Source organism: Tasmannia lanceolata, unplaced genomic scaffold (genome assembly GCF_043159265.1).
Source record: "Tasmannia lanceolata isolate RefF3 unplaced genomic scaffold, GAP_Taslan_0.1 ptg000015l, whole genome shotgun sequence".
Classification (NCBI taxonomy): Eukaryota; Viridiplantae; Streptophyta; class Magnoliopsida; order Canellales; family Winteraceae; genus Tasmannia; species Tasmannia lanceolata.
Window position 1 is genome coordinate 61780250 of NW_027518692.1, and position 17714 is coordinate 61797963.

At 44.1% G+C, this 17714-nt stretch overlaps 1 protein-coding gene across 3 annotated transcripts; it reads right to left on the minus strand.

Annotated features, from left to right (window-relative positions):
• Nucleotides 1–1619: 1619 nt before the first annotated feature.
• On the minus strand, nucleotides 1620–17187 carry LOC143892871 (uncharacterized). Of its 3 annotated transcripts, XM_077397780.1 has the most exons (3): nucleotides 16547–17187; nucleotides 8479–16330; nucleotides 7137–8391 (listed from the first exon to the last, which is right to left on the minus strand). In XM_077397780.1, exons 2-3 carry the CDS (start codon nucleotides 9473–9475, stop codon nucleotides 7784–7786), a joined length of 1605 nt encoding a protein of 534 aa, XP_077253895.1. In that variant the 5' UTR covers nucleotides 9476–16330; nucleotides 16547–17187; the 3' UTR covers nucleotides 7137–7783. The 3 variants fall into 3 exon arrangements, 2 of the variants coding, with proteins under 2 accessions (XP_077253895.1, XP_077253894.1); XR_013255642.1 differs by lacking the exons at nucleotides 7137–8391; nucleotides 8479–16330 and adding an exon at nucleotides 1620–2100; XM_077397779.1 differs by having other exon boundaries at nucleotides 8479–17187.
• Between the last annotated feature and the right edge of the window lie 527 nt (nucleotides 17188–17714).

Sequence of the window (17714 nt, forward strand, 5' to 3'; positions counted from 1 at the left end):
TCCTCGAAACAGTAATGCCTCAAGAATTTAATTACGACCCCTAAGATTGCTTAGCTTCAATGCCCCCAGTTTTGAGGATATCACTTGAATTTGCTTGAACTTCAGTTGATCTTCAGTCTTGATACCGGCTGTTGCCTTCTTATACTGATTCTCTTACCGTGACCAAGTCACCTCTTCAGGGTTTTTAACTTGGCGGACCGCGCTAGCCTTAACTTTTGCCTGAACCACCTTTCTAGGTTTTCGATCCAGCAGGCTATCCCCTTAGCTTTTGCCTAAGCCGCCCTTTCGGGTTTTCAACTTAGCAGGGGAATGATCTTAAATTTTGCCTAGACCGCCCTTTCAGGTTTTCAGTCTAGCAGATCTTCAAACTCCGTTATTTTTCTTATTCATCATCATTTCATTTTTTTATTGTATCTCAGGACCTAGCTCATTAGTTCTGAACACCAGAAGGACTTTTATAGGTAGGATAGGGCTTTTCAAAGAATGGCTTAAGGCTCAACAAAGATTTCGACCGAACCTGTGAACAGGTCGCCTACATATCCCAAGGTAGGAATCAGGTCGTGTGTAGTTCAGGGCGAATGCCCCTAGTTTGAAGATAAATTGTTTGATTTTTTTTTCTTTTTTCTTTTCTTTCTGGAACAATTAACTTCTCTTCTTTTGGAACTTGTCCCTCTCTTTTTTTTTTTTGAAAGGATTGAATTTCTTTTCCTTTTTGAATCGACCGAACTCGGTTCAACCGAGTTGCCTACGTACCCCAGTATAGGGATCAGGTCTCGCGTAGTTCGGGGGAATGCCCCAAGTTTGATGGGTTTTCAAGAAAATTTGATTTAGGCTCGAAGGGTTTGCAAATCGGTATTCTTTTGACATTGGGTTTTGATTTTGGGATTTAATCGGCCAAAGGAGGCCTTTCGATGTTCAGATTGGGAATCGATCTAGGTTACTAGAGTCCCTCTGGTACTGATTATTTTTTTTTCTCTTTTGTTTTTTTTTTTTCACGGAGTTTGACGGCATTTCCAGGTAAGAGATAATGGATCTTCTTCTTTCAAGATTCTAATACGTGCTTTTGACTTTCATAGAGCGAAACTTGTTCTTTGACATCCTCCATCTATGGATTCGTACTCTCGATATCTGATGATCACTTTTCATTGTTTGCTTTTGAACTTTTCATCTTGAATTTGTTGGCTTTATGAATTTGAGAACCAAGGTCATTGATTGGAAATATGAAAGTTGTTTCCACTCTATGCCCCTTGTATAGCATATATCTTCTCACTTTCTTCATTTTCTTTGAGCTTTCCATCTATGTCTTGCCCCTGGTATCGGTTGTAGCTTTTCTAGACAATCTTCTTATTCTTGAAATAATTTTATCAATTCTTCACACTCTTTAGAGGGTAATGTATTTTCAATCGGCATTCACTGAATCAAAGTTTCAGTGCCAGTGTTTATCATTTCAATTTCATCTTTGAAAGGTTGGGATTGGCGCTCCTCCTCTCGTTCAAGTAATTGCTGTGACTCAAGTGGAGTTTCGTCAATTTTGTCCTCATTTGAGGAGGGAGTCTTATTTTAAGATCAGAAGCACACTTAAGAACAGACACAAGTGAACTTTTTGGAACTGACTGAAATTTTATTTAAAGAAAAGCTATTACATCAGACGACCTATCCTGAACATGCTCACGATTCACAACTCTAAATAAGAAAGAGAAACAGAAGATAACTTGCCTGGACTAGGCATTGACCTTTAACTGTAAGACCGGACTCAACAATTATACTGACCATGATGACTGACTCAACATAAAATAGTAAGTGACTAAAACTTTAACTGCTGCAACTGTTTGGCGTTGAAGGCTCGGCGAAGGCTGGTTCGTTCTGAACATCATCATGGCTGATACTTTCAATTTTGGACAATGATGACTGATTCGCATAGGGAAATGCCCCTAGCTCAATGATTCTGAGAGTGAACTCTGAAGGACTTAGCAAAATAATCTTGAAAAAGGTAGCCCCTAGAGGAGGAACAGACCAGGGGTACAAGCAAGATTGGATTATCTGGACCAGGCATGATCAGATCATGAGAACGCATAATCGAAAGATTGTGAGATTCTGCATCTGCCAGTTAGGGGATGGCATGAAGATACGATCGAATCGTATGACAGAAGAACGAAAGACGCACGATCAAAAGATTAGATGAGATAGCATAAGATTGCTTTCAACGGATAGATCATGAATGACTAATCCTATGAGATCTTTGAAAATTATGGGATTTATATCCTAACCCAAAGGGAAATTTTTTTTTTTTTTTTTTTCACATTTTATCAGTGTTACCTGAAGGCATCAACCCTAATCCTAATCTATCGGAGTGGAGAGAGAATCTCGACTCATGACTTTGTTCGTGTATCTAAGGACCGATCGTGACCATTGGAAGATGGACCACGGCCTAATCTAGACACCAATGGGTAGGATATCCTAAACTAGGCTCACACACATGATGCACATGTGTTCGTATACTACATGCATGTGTGGGTTAATCTAGGGGTAAGGCCAAGAGTTCCCTTAGCGCGAATCCCTGTTCGATATACTGTACCAGTGTCCGGCGTATCAGTACGTGAACAAGAGATCCGTTTACGTACCATAAAGGTACTAGGCTAAGGGTGGAATGCTTCTCTAGCACAGAGGCACCAGGTGATGAAATCCCAGTCAACCATGCTAGATAACACTCCGGGTTCCTAAAATAGGACGTGTGTGCACGTGAGATGCAAGAGTTTAGATGCAAGTGATGTAAGTGTGTGCAATATGTTTGCGCAATCTATGATGCCCTCAGGTTTTGTTAGGTTAAGTTCGAGTAAAATGTGATGAGAAAATAAAACAAGACAAACTAATCTAACAAGTATAGAGTTTTTATGAGCCAGTTAAATTAAATTCAAATGAATTATCTTTTGAAATTTTAATGAAGTTAGGTGGTCCCCAGCAGAGTCGCCAGACTGTGGTACCCTGATCCCGCGAGAGGGGTGTGGGGCGCGAGCCGCCGCTCTCTCTCTTGGTCTCTCGTACCCACGCGATTGGCGTGTGCCTTTTAATGTTGATTTGAATTAATCTTTCCTGTGAACTTGGGATCACTAAGGCAATCCGAATTCCACACGAAAGAGACTGACAGAGTCGCCACCTAGATGTGGGATCTAGGACCCGTAATTAACCAGAAATCTAGACTCGCTACCTGGTTACGAGAATGGAAGGTATGGGGAGTTATCCGCCACATGCACCATTCCTGCCCGATAATCGGTCTTCGATTCCAAAAGCTAACTCTTTTAAATTTATTTTAAATGGCTCATTCAACTCTATGTTAATGTGCGAACTAAGTGGCATGCATCCTATGATCTAATTTCAATGTGAATCCTAGATGTGTATCTTGATTTATTAATTTGTCTGGATTCAATCTAAGTGAAAGTTCTCCTAGAATTCTAATTTCATGGAAAATCCTAAGTGATTTGATTAAGCATTTACAAGAAAATTAATATACAAAACACCACAATTTGTTTGTGGTGCCGACTCGCGGGTGGTATGCCATCAGACATCCAAGCTGCCTACGTACCCAAGCCTCACTGGGATCAGAGTCGACGTAGTTCGGTGCACCTAAGCTAAGTTACATATGCCTAACTCAACTAAGACACCGACCTAGACGGGATTGACTGTTTCAACAGTTTTAGGAGAAGTTATTTAATTCAAGTTGAAGATTTTATTATCTTAGGATTTCATCTAAGATGCTATATGATTCTCATCTAAATGCAAATGGTCCCTTAGACTAATGCAGGTTTGCCTTACATCCTAGTTTACTAGGCTTGTCCTAGGGAAAGATTGGGTGACTAGTGTAACTAGACCTATGGCACGGTTGCTATACATAGCAAGCGTCCGTGATGAGGCCGGACTCCTGACTCTAGGACTCCCTAAAACCTAAGACTCCCTAAAACTTAGGACACGACACGACACGACACCAGTGTTCCTAAATTGGGCTCTAAGGGTTCCTAAAGGAATTTTGAATCCACCGGCTCTTGGGAATCTCGAATTCTTTTGGGTTTGTGGAAACTTTTAGAGTTTTCTTGAAGCTTTTATTATCTGAAGGTATTTAGTGTGTTTGGTAGCTTTTAAAGTTGTTTATTTAGAAGGTTTTAGTTTCATTTGAAATTTTTAGTGGTCTTTTGGTTAATGGCTTTTAACGGATTTTTATCAGTGGATTTTAAATGGGTGAATTTTAGTTTTGTTAATTTTAGGTTGGATGTACTTTAGATTAATGTCTTTCGATTTTGGTTTGGAAAATGACGTTAACACAACCAAGTTTTGACAATTGCACAAATTCGACAAACCATTGACCATTAAAAGATCTGACAAATGCAGCCCACTAAAACTGTCGTAACTCTTTAACCGCTTGGCCAAATTCAACGTACAAACATGCGTTGGAAAGATCTTTTATAGGGCTACAACTTTGTAGTTCTCCATTGTTTGTAAATCTGTGATTTAGAGGTTCGAATTTGTGTTGCAAACAAAAGGACAGCAACATTAAACTGGAAATGCCTAAAGGTGTGCCGTAACCATTTTGGACTTAACTTTTTAACCGCTCGCTGTCTGATCTAGCACGAATACTCGTTGGAAACGGCACGAAAATATCTACGACTTTGTAGTTAACCATTTCCCACGATTCTGTTGTTTAGAGGTCGAAAAATCTGTTTAAAGTCTAACAGCTAGCACTATGACGGGAATGATATTGGCACCCCCATGTTTTCTTTTGATAGTTCTTATTTTTTTAGTGATTAAAAGACGGTGAATATGAAAAATGGCTTGAATGGGCCTGAGATTAGATTCAAATGGGATGTTTGAAAAAGGGGTTGTTTTTATCTACTTGGCAAGGTGGGGTATGGATATTGGGTTCTTGAGATTGAGTGGGGGCTGTTGTTATCAAATTGGAGTGGGGGCTGTTGTTATCAATTGAAAGATGGAGGTTTTGTAAGCCAAATTAAATGGGTTTTGATAATTCATGTAAAATTCAAGTTTTCTTTCTTGTAAATGTTCAAAATTTTTAATGAATTGTTTTCCCAAAAGAAATCTAAATTCCCTAACAAGCCAATGATTTCAACATCCCATTGCAAATAGGTTCTAATGACCCTGACACATTAATTATATTTAGCATAAGTGAGAACATGACCAAGGCCAAACTAGTACAAAATTAAACATGACATCAACCAAAATATACGCAAAACAACACTCAATCCTACAAATATAGAAAAGAAAATAAAATTCCAAAAGACATACCTTTTTGTAGACGATATTCCATGCAAACTTATGGAGAAGAGGGATTTGGTCTAGAGAGAGGGCTTGAATTTTCTAAGAGAGGGGTTCTCTCCTCTTTTCTTTTTTTTCCTTCTTTTCTTTGGTGAGATGAGAGGGTATTTATAGGAGAATGGGATAGGAGGTTAGGTGAGGTTAGGTGAGGTTAGGTAAGGTTAGGTGAGGTTAGGTGATGTTAGGTGAGGTTAGGTGAGGTTAGGTGAGGTTTGGATGGTTATGATGGGAGGAGAGGTTAGGTGAGGTTAGGTGAGGTTTGAATGGTTAGGATGAGAGGAGAGGTTAGGTGGTTTTGGATGGTTAGACCCAGGTCATGATCTGCCATTGATCTAACGATTTACGGAAATCGGGTCTCGGAATGGAATCAGGGTCCGGGCTATGAAGTGACCCTAGCTTATTTTGTCCCGATTGATGATCCGTAAAGTCAGATCAAGATATTAATGACCTAAAACATATAAATCAATGATAGAGGGGGTTCTCACATGGATTTAACACACTAATTTATTTGTTGATTAAAACAAAACAAAATGGGGTGTCTACAGGCGGCGGCCTATAAACAGAAAATATCCAGATATCATGACGTCAAGATCCGACCAAGAGAATTCCGCGCAGGCCACCTAGTCCTGAGGAAAGCCTCCGTTTCCCAGCCAAGAAGCGTGGGCAAGCTCTCTCCGACCTGGGAAGGACCGTACCGAGTCAAGGAAGTCATCCGCCCAGGAAGCTATCGGTTAGAGTCCCTCGACGAACAGATGCTGCCACATGCTTGGAATTCTAGAAATCTTCGGATCTACTACCAGTAATTTTGTTTGCCTTCATAGGCTTGTAAAGAACTGCTGTAATCATCCAAATTCTGTAATGAATAAAATAAGTTTCCCAAATGATTGTCCTTCTTTGAGCAACTCATTTAGACATCAGTATATAGCAGCAGTGGTGCACTCCGGCTCATCCTAGTGGCTTGGAGATCAGTTCCAGCCAGGACGCCCGCAGTGGAAACCACCTTCAAATATTTCCTAAGTGTTTGAGTACCAAGCTTCCAGCTCGGCTCTCGCAGACTTAGGACGAGCAGCAGTGGTGCACTCCGGCTCATCCTAATGGCTTGGAGATCAGTTCCAGCCAGGACGCTCGCAGTGGAAACCACCTTCAAATATTTCCTAAGTGTTTGAGTACCAAGCTTCCACCTCGGTTCTCGCAGACTTAGGACGAGCAGCAGTGGTGCACTCCGGCTCATCCTAGTGGCTTGGAGATCAGTTCCAGCCAGGACGCCCGCAGTGGAAACCACCTTCAAATATTTCCTAAGTGTTTGAGTACCAAGCTTCCAGCTCGGTTCTCGCAGACTTAGGACGAGCAGCAGTGGTGCACTCCGGCTCATCCTAGTGGCTTGGAGATCAGTTCCAGCCAGGACGCCCGCAGTGGAAACCACCTTCAAATACTTCCTAAGTGTTTGAGTACCAAGCTTCCAGCTCGGCTCTCGCAGACTTAGGACGAGCAGCAGTGGTGCACTCCGGCTCATCCTAATGGCTTGGAGATCAGTTCCAGCCAGGACGCCCGCAGTGGAAACCACCTTCAAATATTTCCTAAGTGTTTGAGTACCAAGCTTCCAGCTCGGCTCTCGCAGACTTAGGACGAGCAGCAGTGGTGCACTCCGGCTCATCCTAATGGCTTGGAGATCAGTTCCAGCCAGGACGCCCGCAGTGGAAACCACCTTCAAATATTTCCTAAGTGTTTGAGTACCAAGCTTCCAGCTCGGTTCTCGCAGACTTAGGACGAGCAGCAGTGGTGCACTCCGGCTCATCCTAGTGGCTTGGAGATCAGTTCCAGCCAGGATGCCCGCAGTGGAAACCAACTTCAAATATTCCCAGCTCGGTTCTCGATGCAGCACAGAAATAATACGTACAAAAAAATAAGAAGGCTGTACAGACAGTTAAACAAAAAATGTATTTGTATTCAGTATTCATATTCGTATTACAAAATTGCTCTCTTCGCCGAGCTGGCTTACAAAGAATAGGCGTCACCGACTGTGCAAACAAAAAAGAAAGAAGGCTGCTGCTCAGGCCTCCTCGTCGGCCACAACCTCGGTGACGACCCCTGCGGGAGTGAGGGCTGCGAGCTCGCCACCCTCCGCCGAGGAGACGGCGGCCACAGTCACCTCCGCATCCACCTCAATAGGCCGGGAGGAGTCCGGTTCGTCTTCCTCCTCATCTTCCTCATCCTCTGGAGGTGCATACGGGACGGTTAGCCCGTCCAAGGAGATGTCGGGGTGAATCCTCTTCACCTGCTCGGAGCAGAGAAGAAAACCCGCCCTGTAGGCCTGGAGGCCTAAGTCGAAGTGCTGGGCCTCCTTCCTCTCCTCAGTTTCCTTCACGGCCTTCTCCACGGCCGCCTTTTCCTTCCTTCCGGCCCTCTCAGCCGCACTCAGGAGATCCTGCACGGCCTGGTTTTTGACCCTCTGCAGTTCGTCCTATAAGCTGTTGAGCTCGGCCTCTTTGATCTGGACGGCTTCATTGAGCTCGCCGTTCTCCTTCTGGAGCTGGGCCTTTTCGGACTCGATCCTTGTGATCGTCTCAGAGAAGAGATATCGCTTCTTGGCCATATCCCTTGAGTACACCTGGAGTTGATAGAGGGCGGAGCTGATTGCCGCCTCGCAGATCTCCGGCACCTCTTTTTCGACTGCTAGCCGGTCGCGGGTGAGGACACCCTTGTACATCAACTCTGCGGCCACCCGGGTATCCCCCAGGCCGGTGTCCGTTTTCTGCACGGCCCAGTTCGGGCGGAAGACGTTGTCGCCTCCAACCGATGCCGTAGCCGGCATACCCAGTACTGCCCCGCCGTGCTTTGACCCCGTCGCCGCTCCGGACTTGGAGCTCTGACCCGTGGTGTCTGCCCGGCTAGATAGGGCAAGCTTATGCGTCGCCCGGCTGCTTTTAAGAGGCTTAGCCAGCGTGACCATCGGCGGGGTCGACTCCGGCACCTTCCTCTTCTTGCCCTTTGGTTGGGGCTGCTCCTGCGCTGGGGACGCGCCCGAAGACTGCTTGATTCTGTCCAAGAGGGACATCTGCTTCACCATTTCTGCAAAAGAGAACGGAGCGCAGTCAGCAATATGAAAGTTGAAAAATACTTCAGAAAAATAAATGCTATCCTATAGTGTCTACGTACGTGCCGGCGTCGCACGGCTGACCCCGAGTGCGACCAGCTCGGCCTCTTCTTCGAACTCTGAGCAGTGAACTGGACCTCGCTTGAGCTCTTCTTTGATCAGAGCGAAGGTCATATGGTCATAGTCTTCGAGAGCTGGTTTTTTACTAAGGCGGCGAGTGTCCGGCGTTCTCCATTGTAATGAGAACGGCCACTGCGAGCCCGGCGCGGTGTCCTTTACATAGAAGAACCTGTTCTTCCATGTGTGAATGGAAGAAGGTATCCCAGTGATCATTTTCATTTCAGGCCTCTGGCTAATGTAGATCCAGCCGCCGTCCTTATGCCTCTTCAGGTGCGCACACATCCTGAAGACGGGCACGGTGGGGTTCCTACGGAGCCGGACTTCAAGAAGGTACAAGAAGCCGATCAGTGTCCTCCAAGAGTTCGGGACGACCTGTGTAACTGCCAGTCCGTAGTAATTCAGTGCATCCGCAAAGAAGGGGTGGAAGGGGAGCCTAAGCCCGGCCCGGAAGGCCTCCTCATACACGCAGAGGTCTGCGCTATCGTTGCTGGCCCGATCCCCTTCGACAGCCGCCCTCAGAATGTACCGGCTAGGAATACAGTATTTGTCCCTGACGATCTGAAGCCTGTTCGGCCACAGATGGTTCACCTCGTATAGGGCCCCGATGTTATACTGCGGGTTGGCTTCCATCTGTGCCTCCGCTATCACCTCGACTGGCATGCGCGACGATTGAGGGACTGCCGCTTCGACGTCCTCATCATCGTCGCTGGTTTCTACCCGATCCGGTCCGTCCCCACAGGCCGGGATTGTGTCTAAGTCCACACTCATTTCCTCACCGCTCTCCTCGTCTATTATGATCACTAGCTCTTCGCCCTCAACACCGGCCTCCACTATAGGTGAGGCCGGAACCGCCCTCTCTGATGCCTCGGACCCCGATGCGGTACTGGTCGAACCGGACTCCCTTGAACTGGAGTCCGTCTCCGAACTAGTGCTAGACATAAAAAGGAAAAAAAAGAAAGAAAGGCTAAAAGCTAAAAAAGATTACCGAACTGGAGTGTTGGACGAGGACCTCCGGGCTCACTGATCCGAAGCGGGCAGAAAACTTGAGCAGCCGAACAGAAGAGGAGGAGAGTAAAAGATGAAAAGTAAGAAATGAAGAGTAAACTCCTGTATTTATAGAGAAGCTGGGAAGAGCGGGAAAAATCCCGCCCATTTCCGCCAGCCGGAGTGCGCCACGTCGCCTTCCGCATTAAATGCGCCGCTCGCATTAAATGCGCCGCTCGCATTAAATGCGCCGCCTGCATTAAATACAAGGCACAGGTCCCAAAGCGCCAGAAGACAAAAGACCTGTCCGGCTGTCCGGACAGGATATGGGGCATTCAGAAGACAAAAGACCTGTCCGGCTGTCCGGACAGGATATGGGGCATTCGAAAGACAAGAGACCTGTCCGGCTGTCCGGACTGGATATGGCGCGTTCGCTAGACGACAAAAGCGCTAGACGACAAAAGACCTGTCCGGCCGTCCGGACAGGATACGACGCGTTCGCTGGGCGACAAAAGCGCTAGGCGACAAAAGACCTGTCCGGCTGTCCGGACAGGATGATTCAAGAGGACAAAGACCTGTCCGGCTGTCCGGACAGGATAATTCAAAGACAAGAGACCTGTCCGGCTGTCCGGACTGGATATGGCGCGTTCGCTAGACGACAAGAGCGCTAGACGACAAAAGACCTGTCCGGCTGTCCGGACTGGATATGGCGCGTTCGCTAGACGACAAAAGCGCTAGACGACTGTAGACACCCCATTTTGACTAAGCCCTAAACCTTCCCGGCTCGTGCCAAATCCATCCGAATCTCAGCATTGGGGTCCCAAACTTCACCCTAGGCTGGATGAAGGTCTCTTATACCCCCCTACAAAATTTCATCGAGATCGGAGCTCTTTTGCCTAGTAAATGGACCGAAATAGTATGTAGTGCAAATGAGGGGTTGGCCCACTAGCTTTTCATTTTACCCTAAAAACCTTGTATTTTAGGAAAAATTCTAGTCATCCAAAGACCCTAAATGCCCATGAATACATTTTTAGAAGCCTTAGGATCTCAGAATTGTCTCGGCAAAATTTCAGAAAAATCCGCCAAGAAAATTCGAAAAAGACAAGTTGAGTTAGTGCCGTTATCAAGTATAGGGGGTGCATTATCCCAGAGGAGTCGCGCATTTGTGCGCCCATCAATGTTGGTGCCAATATCAACTTCATTTTTTTCCTATAAATACTCACTTAAGCTCATTTTTAAAAAAATCTTAACTTTTCTTAATTTTTTTAGAGAGATAAGCTCTGAGGAGAGAGAAGACGAATCTCGTCCAAACCCAACTCCCTTCTCCTTCTCCGATCTCCTTTTCTCCTGCCAATCCACCTCCTCCGGCGAGCGTAAAATCCGGCCGATCCTTATGAAATCCGGTAGATCTCCACGTTTCGGCTGACTATCTCTCTCAATCTCTCCAAGCTTCGGTCAGCCAGATCTACAGGAACTCGGGCAAGATCTTCTTCAAATCTGTTCATACAAAACCTCAAATCTATCTTCAAGCAGAGAGAGAGAGAGAGTGAGTTGCAGAGAAAGAAAAATCCGTATTTTCCTTTTCTCCGGCAAGAATCCGATCGGATTCCGGCGGCTTCCATCTTCTCTGGCATCTTCTCCAACCAATCCCTTCCGGCTATCTCTGCAGATCTGAGATCTGCAACTCGATCCTTCTTCGATCTGCGCAGTTATAAAAGGAGATCCGGCAATTTTCATCTCCGATCCGTCAGCTCCCATCCATCTCCGATCATCTTCTCCGGCGAGCTCTGACCAGGTTTTTTTCTTTTTTTTCTTTTTCTGGAAATACTACATTTTATACAGAGCTTCTTTCTTTCATAGGTGTTTTCTCATTTGTGCTAATCCAGATCCGTGCTTTTAAATCTTAGAACTAGGTCACAAATTTCAGATCTTTCTTATTTTCCTCTATGGAAAACCTTCGATCCAGTGATTTTGAGAGGAAGAACTTTAGATATACATCATCACATGTTAAATACATGTTTCTATTTTTCTAAGTGAAGATCATCTAGTTCGGTTTTAAAAATTTCCTTTCGGAGCTTCAATTTAGTTCAGATAGTAGGGATCTAATTGTAGTATGTGTTCTTCTTCAATTTCTGCAAGTACTTGAAGATATTAAGAATATCTTAAGCTGAATTGTTTAAAATATTGAAGATAATTCCAGGAATGTGATCTAATTTTTTGTGTTTTGATTCTCTTTCTTTTGATCATCAGTGTGAAAAGAATGACAGGTTTTAATAGTAAAGGTAGCATAATCCTGTTATGTGATTTAGTTTAATTTTATAATTGCTAAATATGTGTAGTAAAAAATGTCTTTGATTTGCATCCACGACATGATCTTGAGTGCAATTGAGAAAGAATCATAGCTGAGAAAATTTCACCACCCAGACTTCTCTGTTGAGCCACTTGGATCTATTTCTTCAATGTTAGGCTGGTGGCCTAGATTGGGCATGTCAGTGGTATTATGAGGATTGTCTGTTTGAATATCTAGCACCTCAGGAAGCGCCTCAAGCTTCTCGACAATGTAATCCATGTGAGGCCTAAGGTCCCAATCTTCTTTGGTACAACTGAGTGCAATTTCTGCAACAATAGATGCTGAGTCATGTGAGTATTGGCCACCAAGTCTCTTGTCCATAATGGTGAACCTTTTGTTCTTATCAGACAAGACTGGTGGGGCCCATTCGACCAGCACCTTCTCTGTTGTTTCCATACTGTTCAGCGCTTGGCACCCCGATAAAATTTCCATTAATATCACCCCGAAGCTATATACGTCGCTCCTTGCCGTCAATTGCCCTTGAGATGAAAAAAATGTTTGATGTCTTTATCTCTAAAATCAACCATGGAAATAACTTGGACAATATCCATTTCTAAATGAGTTTGTTTCCCTTTGTTATCATGTTATCTAAATTGTCATTTGTTTGTGACTGTAATCTATGTCTAGCCCAAAATGATCAGATCTAATGTCATTAAGCTCAATACCATTGGAATCCATATATAAAGTAACGACATCTTGGAATTTAACTTGTTTATATTTGTCTTCTTTATTAATTACTTATATTCATCATCTCAAGTCTCTTTGTTTTGCACTTGCATGACCTTCTTGAATTGTTGGATTTGTTCATGGCAAAGCAAGTAGAAAATTTTTACTGTAGAAATGAGCCTTAGACATTCATCTTACATAAACCATGATGGGAGAGGAGAAGGTTAAGTCTCTTTGGGCTGTGATTTCCGTTTAAGATGACCTTTAGGTTTTTGGGTTCTCGTGATTGCTTTTGTGTCTATTTTGAGCATGATCCATGATTTTTCAGCTGTGTATAGGGCGATGAAGGCGATAGCCTAAGCCCACCTTTAGAGAGATTTATTGGATTATGATAATACCCTCTCCCCTCTTCTTTCCTCTTATTTAATTTTGAGTTAGAGTCTGAAGATAAATGGATTGTTCAGGTGAGATTATATCAAAGTTCATTATACTCATTCCTTTTTTATTTAAATAAATTGTTAATAAGAAGAAGGAGATCAGATGACTACTCTATTCGATATTATCGACATGGGTACTGTCTGATCTCAAGGCGGGATTAGAAATATTATCATGTGTATATGATATCAGATGATTACTTTGGCATCATCTGATTTCATTGGAGTCCCCGTATTGGGGTTTGTGGTTGGTTTAGAAGTGTTTGATATTGTTTTTTTTTACTTTATTAGGCTATCCAGCGGCTGGTCTGGACTAATTAATGTTAGTTATCATTTTATGATTGCAATTAAATTGTATATTCTTCTTTTGCTTAGCACTTGATTTGTTTTTTAGAATAAAATTTGCGATTATCTGGTAGCATTTTCTTCTCTTTTTGATAGACTAACACAGTCTTATAGATTGCTGTTAATTCTCTTTAGATATTAGAATCCCTTTTTTTCTTGTAGGGCAATGAAGGCGCTAGCCCAAGCCCATCTCTAGGGAGACTTACACAGTCCAAATAGCATTCTATTTTCTCAAAAGACTTGCCTAGTCTTTTAGATCCAAATCTTTGGAGACAGGCATTGTCTCATTAATGAATCAACCTAACCTCTAGAAGACCACCTCTAGTCTCATAGGTCTTAAACCCTCATTTTTGTGCGTTGTTTGGTTTTGGAAGAACACTTTGCTCGGCTTGGCATCATACCCCTTACCTTATGGGTATTGGGTTGCACATTTGTTGCACCCTAGGGCTAGGTAGCTGTCCGGCCCGGCTGGATGTTTTACCTTTGCTAAATATGTACAAGGTCTTCCCTTATTACTTGTGAGTTTTATCTTAGCTTGATAGTCTCACTAGCACCCTTCTTTATCTCTTTTTCTTTTAGGAGACAGGCTTTATCTCATTAGCACCTCCTTCTTAGAATCCTATTTTCAGAGTCAGTCCTTAGCCTAGGAGTCTGTCCTTAGCTAGAGAGTCTGTCTTTCTTTCAGGAGTCAGTCCTATCATCATAGGGGTTAGGATTTTATCCAACCTCTCATCAAATCTTGTGTTTTTCTATACGCTCCTGCAAGGTATAGGTGTGGTACCCTGATCCCGCGAGAGGGGTGTGGGGCGCGAGCCGCCACGCGCTCTCTCTTTTGGTCTCTCGTATCCACGCGATTGGCGCGTGCATTTTAATGTTGATTTGAATTAATCTTTCCTGTGAACTTGGGATCACTAAGGCAATCCGAATTCCACACGAAAGAGACTGACAGAGTCGCCACCTAGATGTGGGATCTAGGACCCGTAATTAACCAGAAATCTAGACTCGCTACCTGGTTACGAGAATGGAAGGTATGGGGAGTTATCCGCCACATGCACCATTCCTGCCCGATAATCGGTCTTCGATTCCAAAAGCTAACTCTTTTAAATTTATTTTAAATGGCTCATTCAACTCTATGTTAATGTGCGAACTAAGTGACATGCATCCTAGAATCTAATTTCAATGGAAAATCCTAAGTGATTTAATTAAGCATTTACAAGAAAATTAATATATAAAACACCACAATTTGTTGTGGTGCCGACTCGCGGGTGGTATGCCGTCAGACATCCAAGCTGCCTACGTACCCAAGCCTTACTGGGATCAGAGTCGACGTAGTTCGGTGTACCTAAGCTAAGCTACTTATGCCTAACTCAACTAGGACACCGACCTAGACGGGATTGACTGTTTCAACAGTTTTAGGAGAAGTTATTTAATTCAAGTTGAGGATTTTATTATCTTAGGATTTCATCTAAGATGCTATATGATTCTCATCTAAATGCAAATGGTCCCTTAGACTAATGCAGGTTTGCCTACATCCTAGTTTACTAGGCTTGTCCTAGGGAAAGATTGGGTGACTAGTGTAACTAGACCTATGGCACGGTTGCTATACATAGCAAACGTCCGTGATGAGGCTGGACTCCTAACTCTAGGACTCCCTAAAACCTAAGACTCCCTAAAACTTAGGACACGACACGACACCGGTGTTCCTAAATTGGGCTCTAAGGGTCCTTACGACGGAAACCGTAATCCAACGGTTCCGAGAGACACGAGGTGAATCGATTTCAGTTCTTGAGGTTAGTGAAAAAAGGGATGGAAGAGATGATGAAATAGTGTGAGGGAATGAGAAAGATAGAGAAAGGTGCGACTGAACTTGGGAGTGCCAAATTGCCTACGTACCCCGCGATGGGGATCAAGCCACACGTAGTTCCGCTGGGGAGGTTGCTTGGATTTTGGAAAACAGGATTGGTATTTGGATCAGGAATCGGGTTTGTATTTGAGCATTGGACTTGAGATTCAGAAACATTGATTTAGCAATGGGATTTTGGAATTGGGAATTTGCATCAAAGAATTGAGCATACAGGAATCATCAAGGGTTTGAATTTTGGGAATTCAAAATGGGCGGGCTTATGAGATTCGGCCAAATGGATTCAAACATGCGACTCAGATTGTGTTGGGATATGACTTGGTTAGGCAAAAGGGAGGAAGTTCTATTAGGTGTAAAAGGGCATTAGTAGAATAGGGGAATGACTCGGTTGTGACATGGAAGGCCGCAACTTGGTCGAATGCGACTCGGTTGCATTGGGATGGGTTGATTAAGGAATTGGATTGAGTCAACTAAGGGGAGAGTCCAATTAGTTAAAGAGGTTGAGCATACTCGACTAGAGAGTTGGGTCAACTCGACTAGGGAGGTTGGCTAGAGTTGACTCAGTTGAGCTGGGTTGGGATCCCACTTGGTTGGATTGTATTGGGGCGATTTGACTTAAGCTGCAGGTGGCCTGGCTGGGTTAGATTTAATGTAACCAAATTTATGGATAAATGGTGTGCCTCAGTGAGTGGACAAAGGTATGGCTTGGGTTGATGTGTGGCTATGGTTATAGGGTTTAAGGCTTATGGGTATGGGGTTTAGTGAGTCGGGTCTAAGTTAGGAGCAAACCCGAGACTAGCCATGGTCTAACCAGGAGGAAGCAGGGTACAAACCAGGGTGCGGACCAGGGTGCACCAGGGTGCGAACCAGCAGGGAACCAGGGTGCGAACCAGCAGGGGAACCAGGGTGCAACCAGCAGGGAACCTGGGTGCAACCAGCAGCGAACCTGGGTGCGAACCAGCAGGGAACCAGGGTGCGAACCAGCAGGGGAACCAGGGTGCAACCAGGAGGGAACCTGGGTGCAACCAGCAGCGAACCTGGGTGCAACCAGGGTCTAACCAAAGTGCGAACCAGCAGGGAACCAGGGTGCAACCAGTATCGAACCTGGGTGCAACCAGCAGCGAACCTGGGTGCAACCAGGAGCTAACCAGAGGCTAACCAGGGGGAACCAGGGTGTGAACCATTAGGGAAAAATAAAAATGAAGATCAGATGGGTTAAGAGAAGAGGGAAACATGTATAACTTCAAAGTCTACCATCAAGAAGAATATGAGTAAAGATTGATCCTAGATGCTTCCTAACATGGTTTTTCTTTTAAAGTAAAAGATATGCATGAAAACAGACCCTACATAAAATTGAAATAAATGCCTACCTCTTTGAAAACCCACTTTGTGTTTGATTTTTCTTTGATGTTAATTCCTTGAAGATGATTCCTTGCTTGATAATGACCGCTTTTGATATATATCACCCAACGTATAAAATCACCCGATCCGGCAAGGATGGCCGAACCCTTGAAGAGATGAGGGAGAGGGATGAATTTTCTAAGAGAGGGGTTCTTTTTTTTCTCCTCTTGGATGGTGGGATGAGAGGGTATTTATAGGAGAATGGGATAGGAGGTTAGGTGAGGTTAGGTGGTTTTGGATGGTTAGGATGAGAGGATGAGGTTAGGTAAGGTTAGGTGGGGTTAGGTAAGGTTAGGTGAGGTTAGGTGAGGTTAGGTGAGGTTTGGATGGTTAGGATGAGAGGAGAGGTTAGGTGAGGTTAGGTGAGGTTTGGATGGTTAGGATGAGAGGAGAGGTTAGGTGGTTTTGGATGGTTAGACCCAGGTCAAGATCTGCCATTGATCTAACGATTTACGGAAATCGGGTCTCGGAATGGAATCAGGGTCCGGGCTATGAAGTGACCCTAGCTTATTTTGTCCCGATTGATGATCCGTAAAGTCAGATCAAGATATTAATGACCTAAAACATATAAATCAATGATAGAGGGGGTTCTCACATGGATTTAACACACTAATTTATTTGTTGATTAAAACAAAACAAAATGGGGTGTCTACAGATGCCCCTCTTTGGTAGAGATGACGTAGTCATTGAATACCAAAGTTAAAAATGACAGAACCATTTTGCGTAGCTTTAATCGACAAAGGACTCTCTAGACACAACGCACCTTAACATAATGCAAAACCTTAGATGAAACCCTAGAACTTGAATAATAAAAAAAACTCGATGCGGCGCCGTTCACAAACGGGCAATTAGAGAATGAGATATCATTTTCGAATGGATTCTGAAGGGAAAGGACAAAGATCGCTCTCAAACAGTTTTTAGAAGGAGATGAGACGCCGCTCACAAGCGGGTTCAACGAGGATAAGAAGCATTCCCAAATGGACTTGGATAATGAGGCACCGTTCACAAACGGCCTCAAGGAGGATAGAAAACCATTCACAAATGGACTCGAGAAAAGAGGCACCGTTCACAAACGGGCTCAAGGAGAAGACAAGACCATTCACAAATGGACTCGAGAAATGAGGCACCGTTCACAAA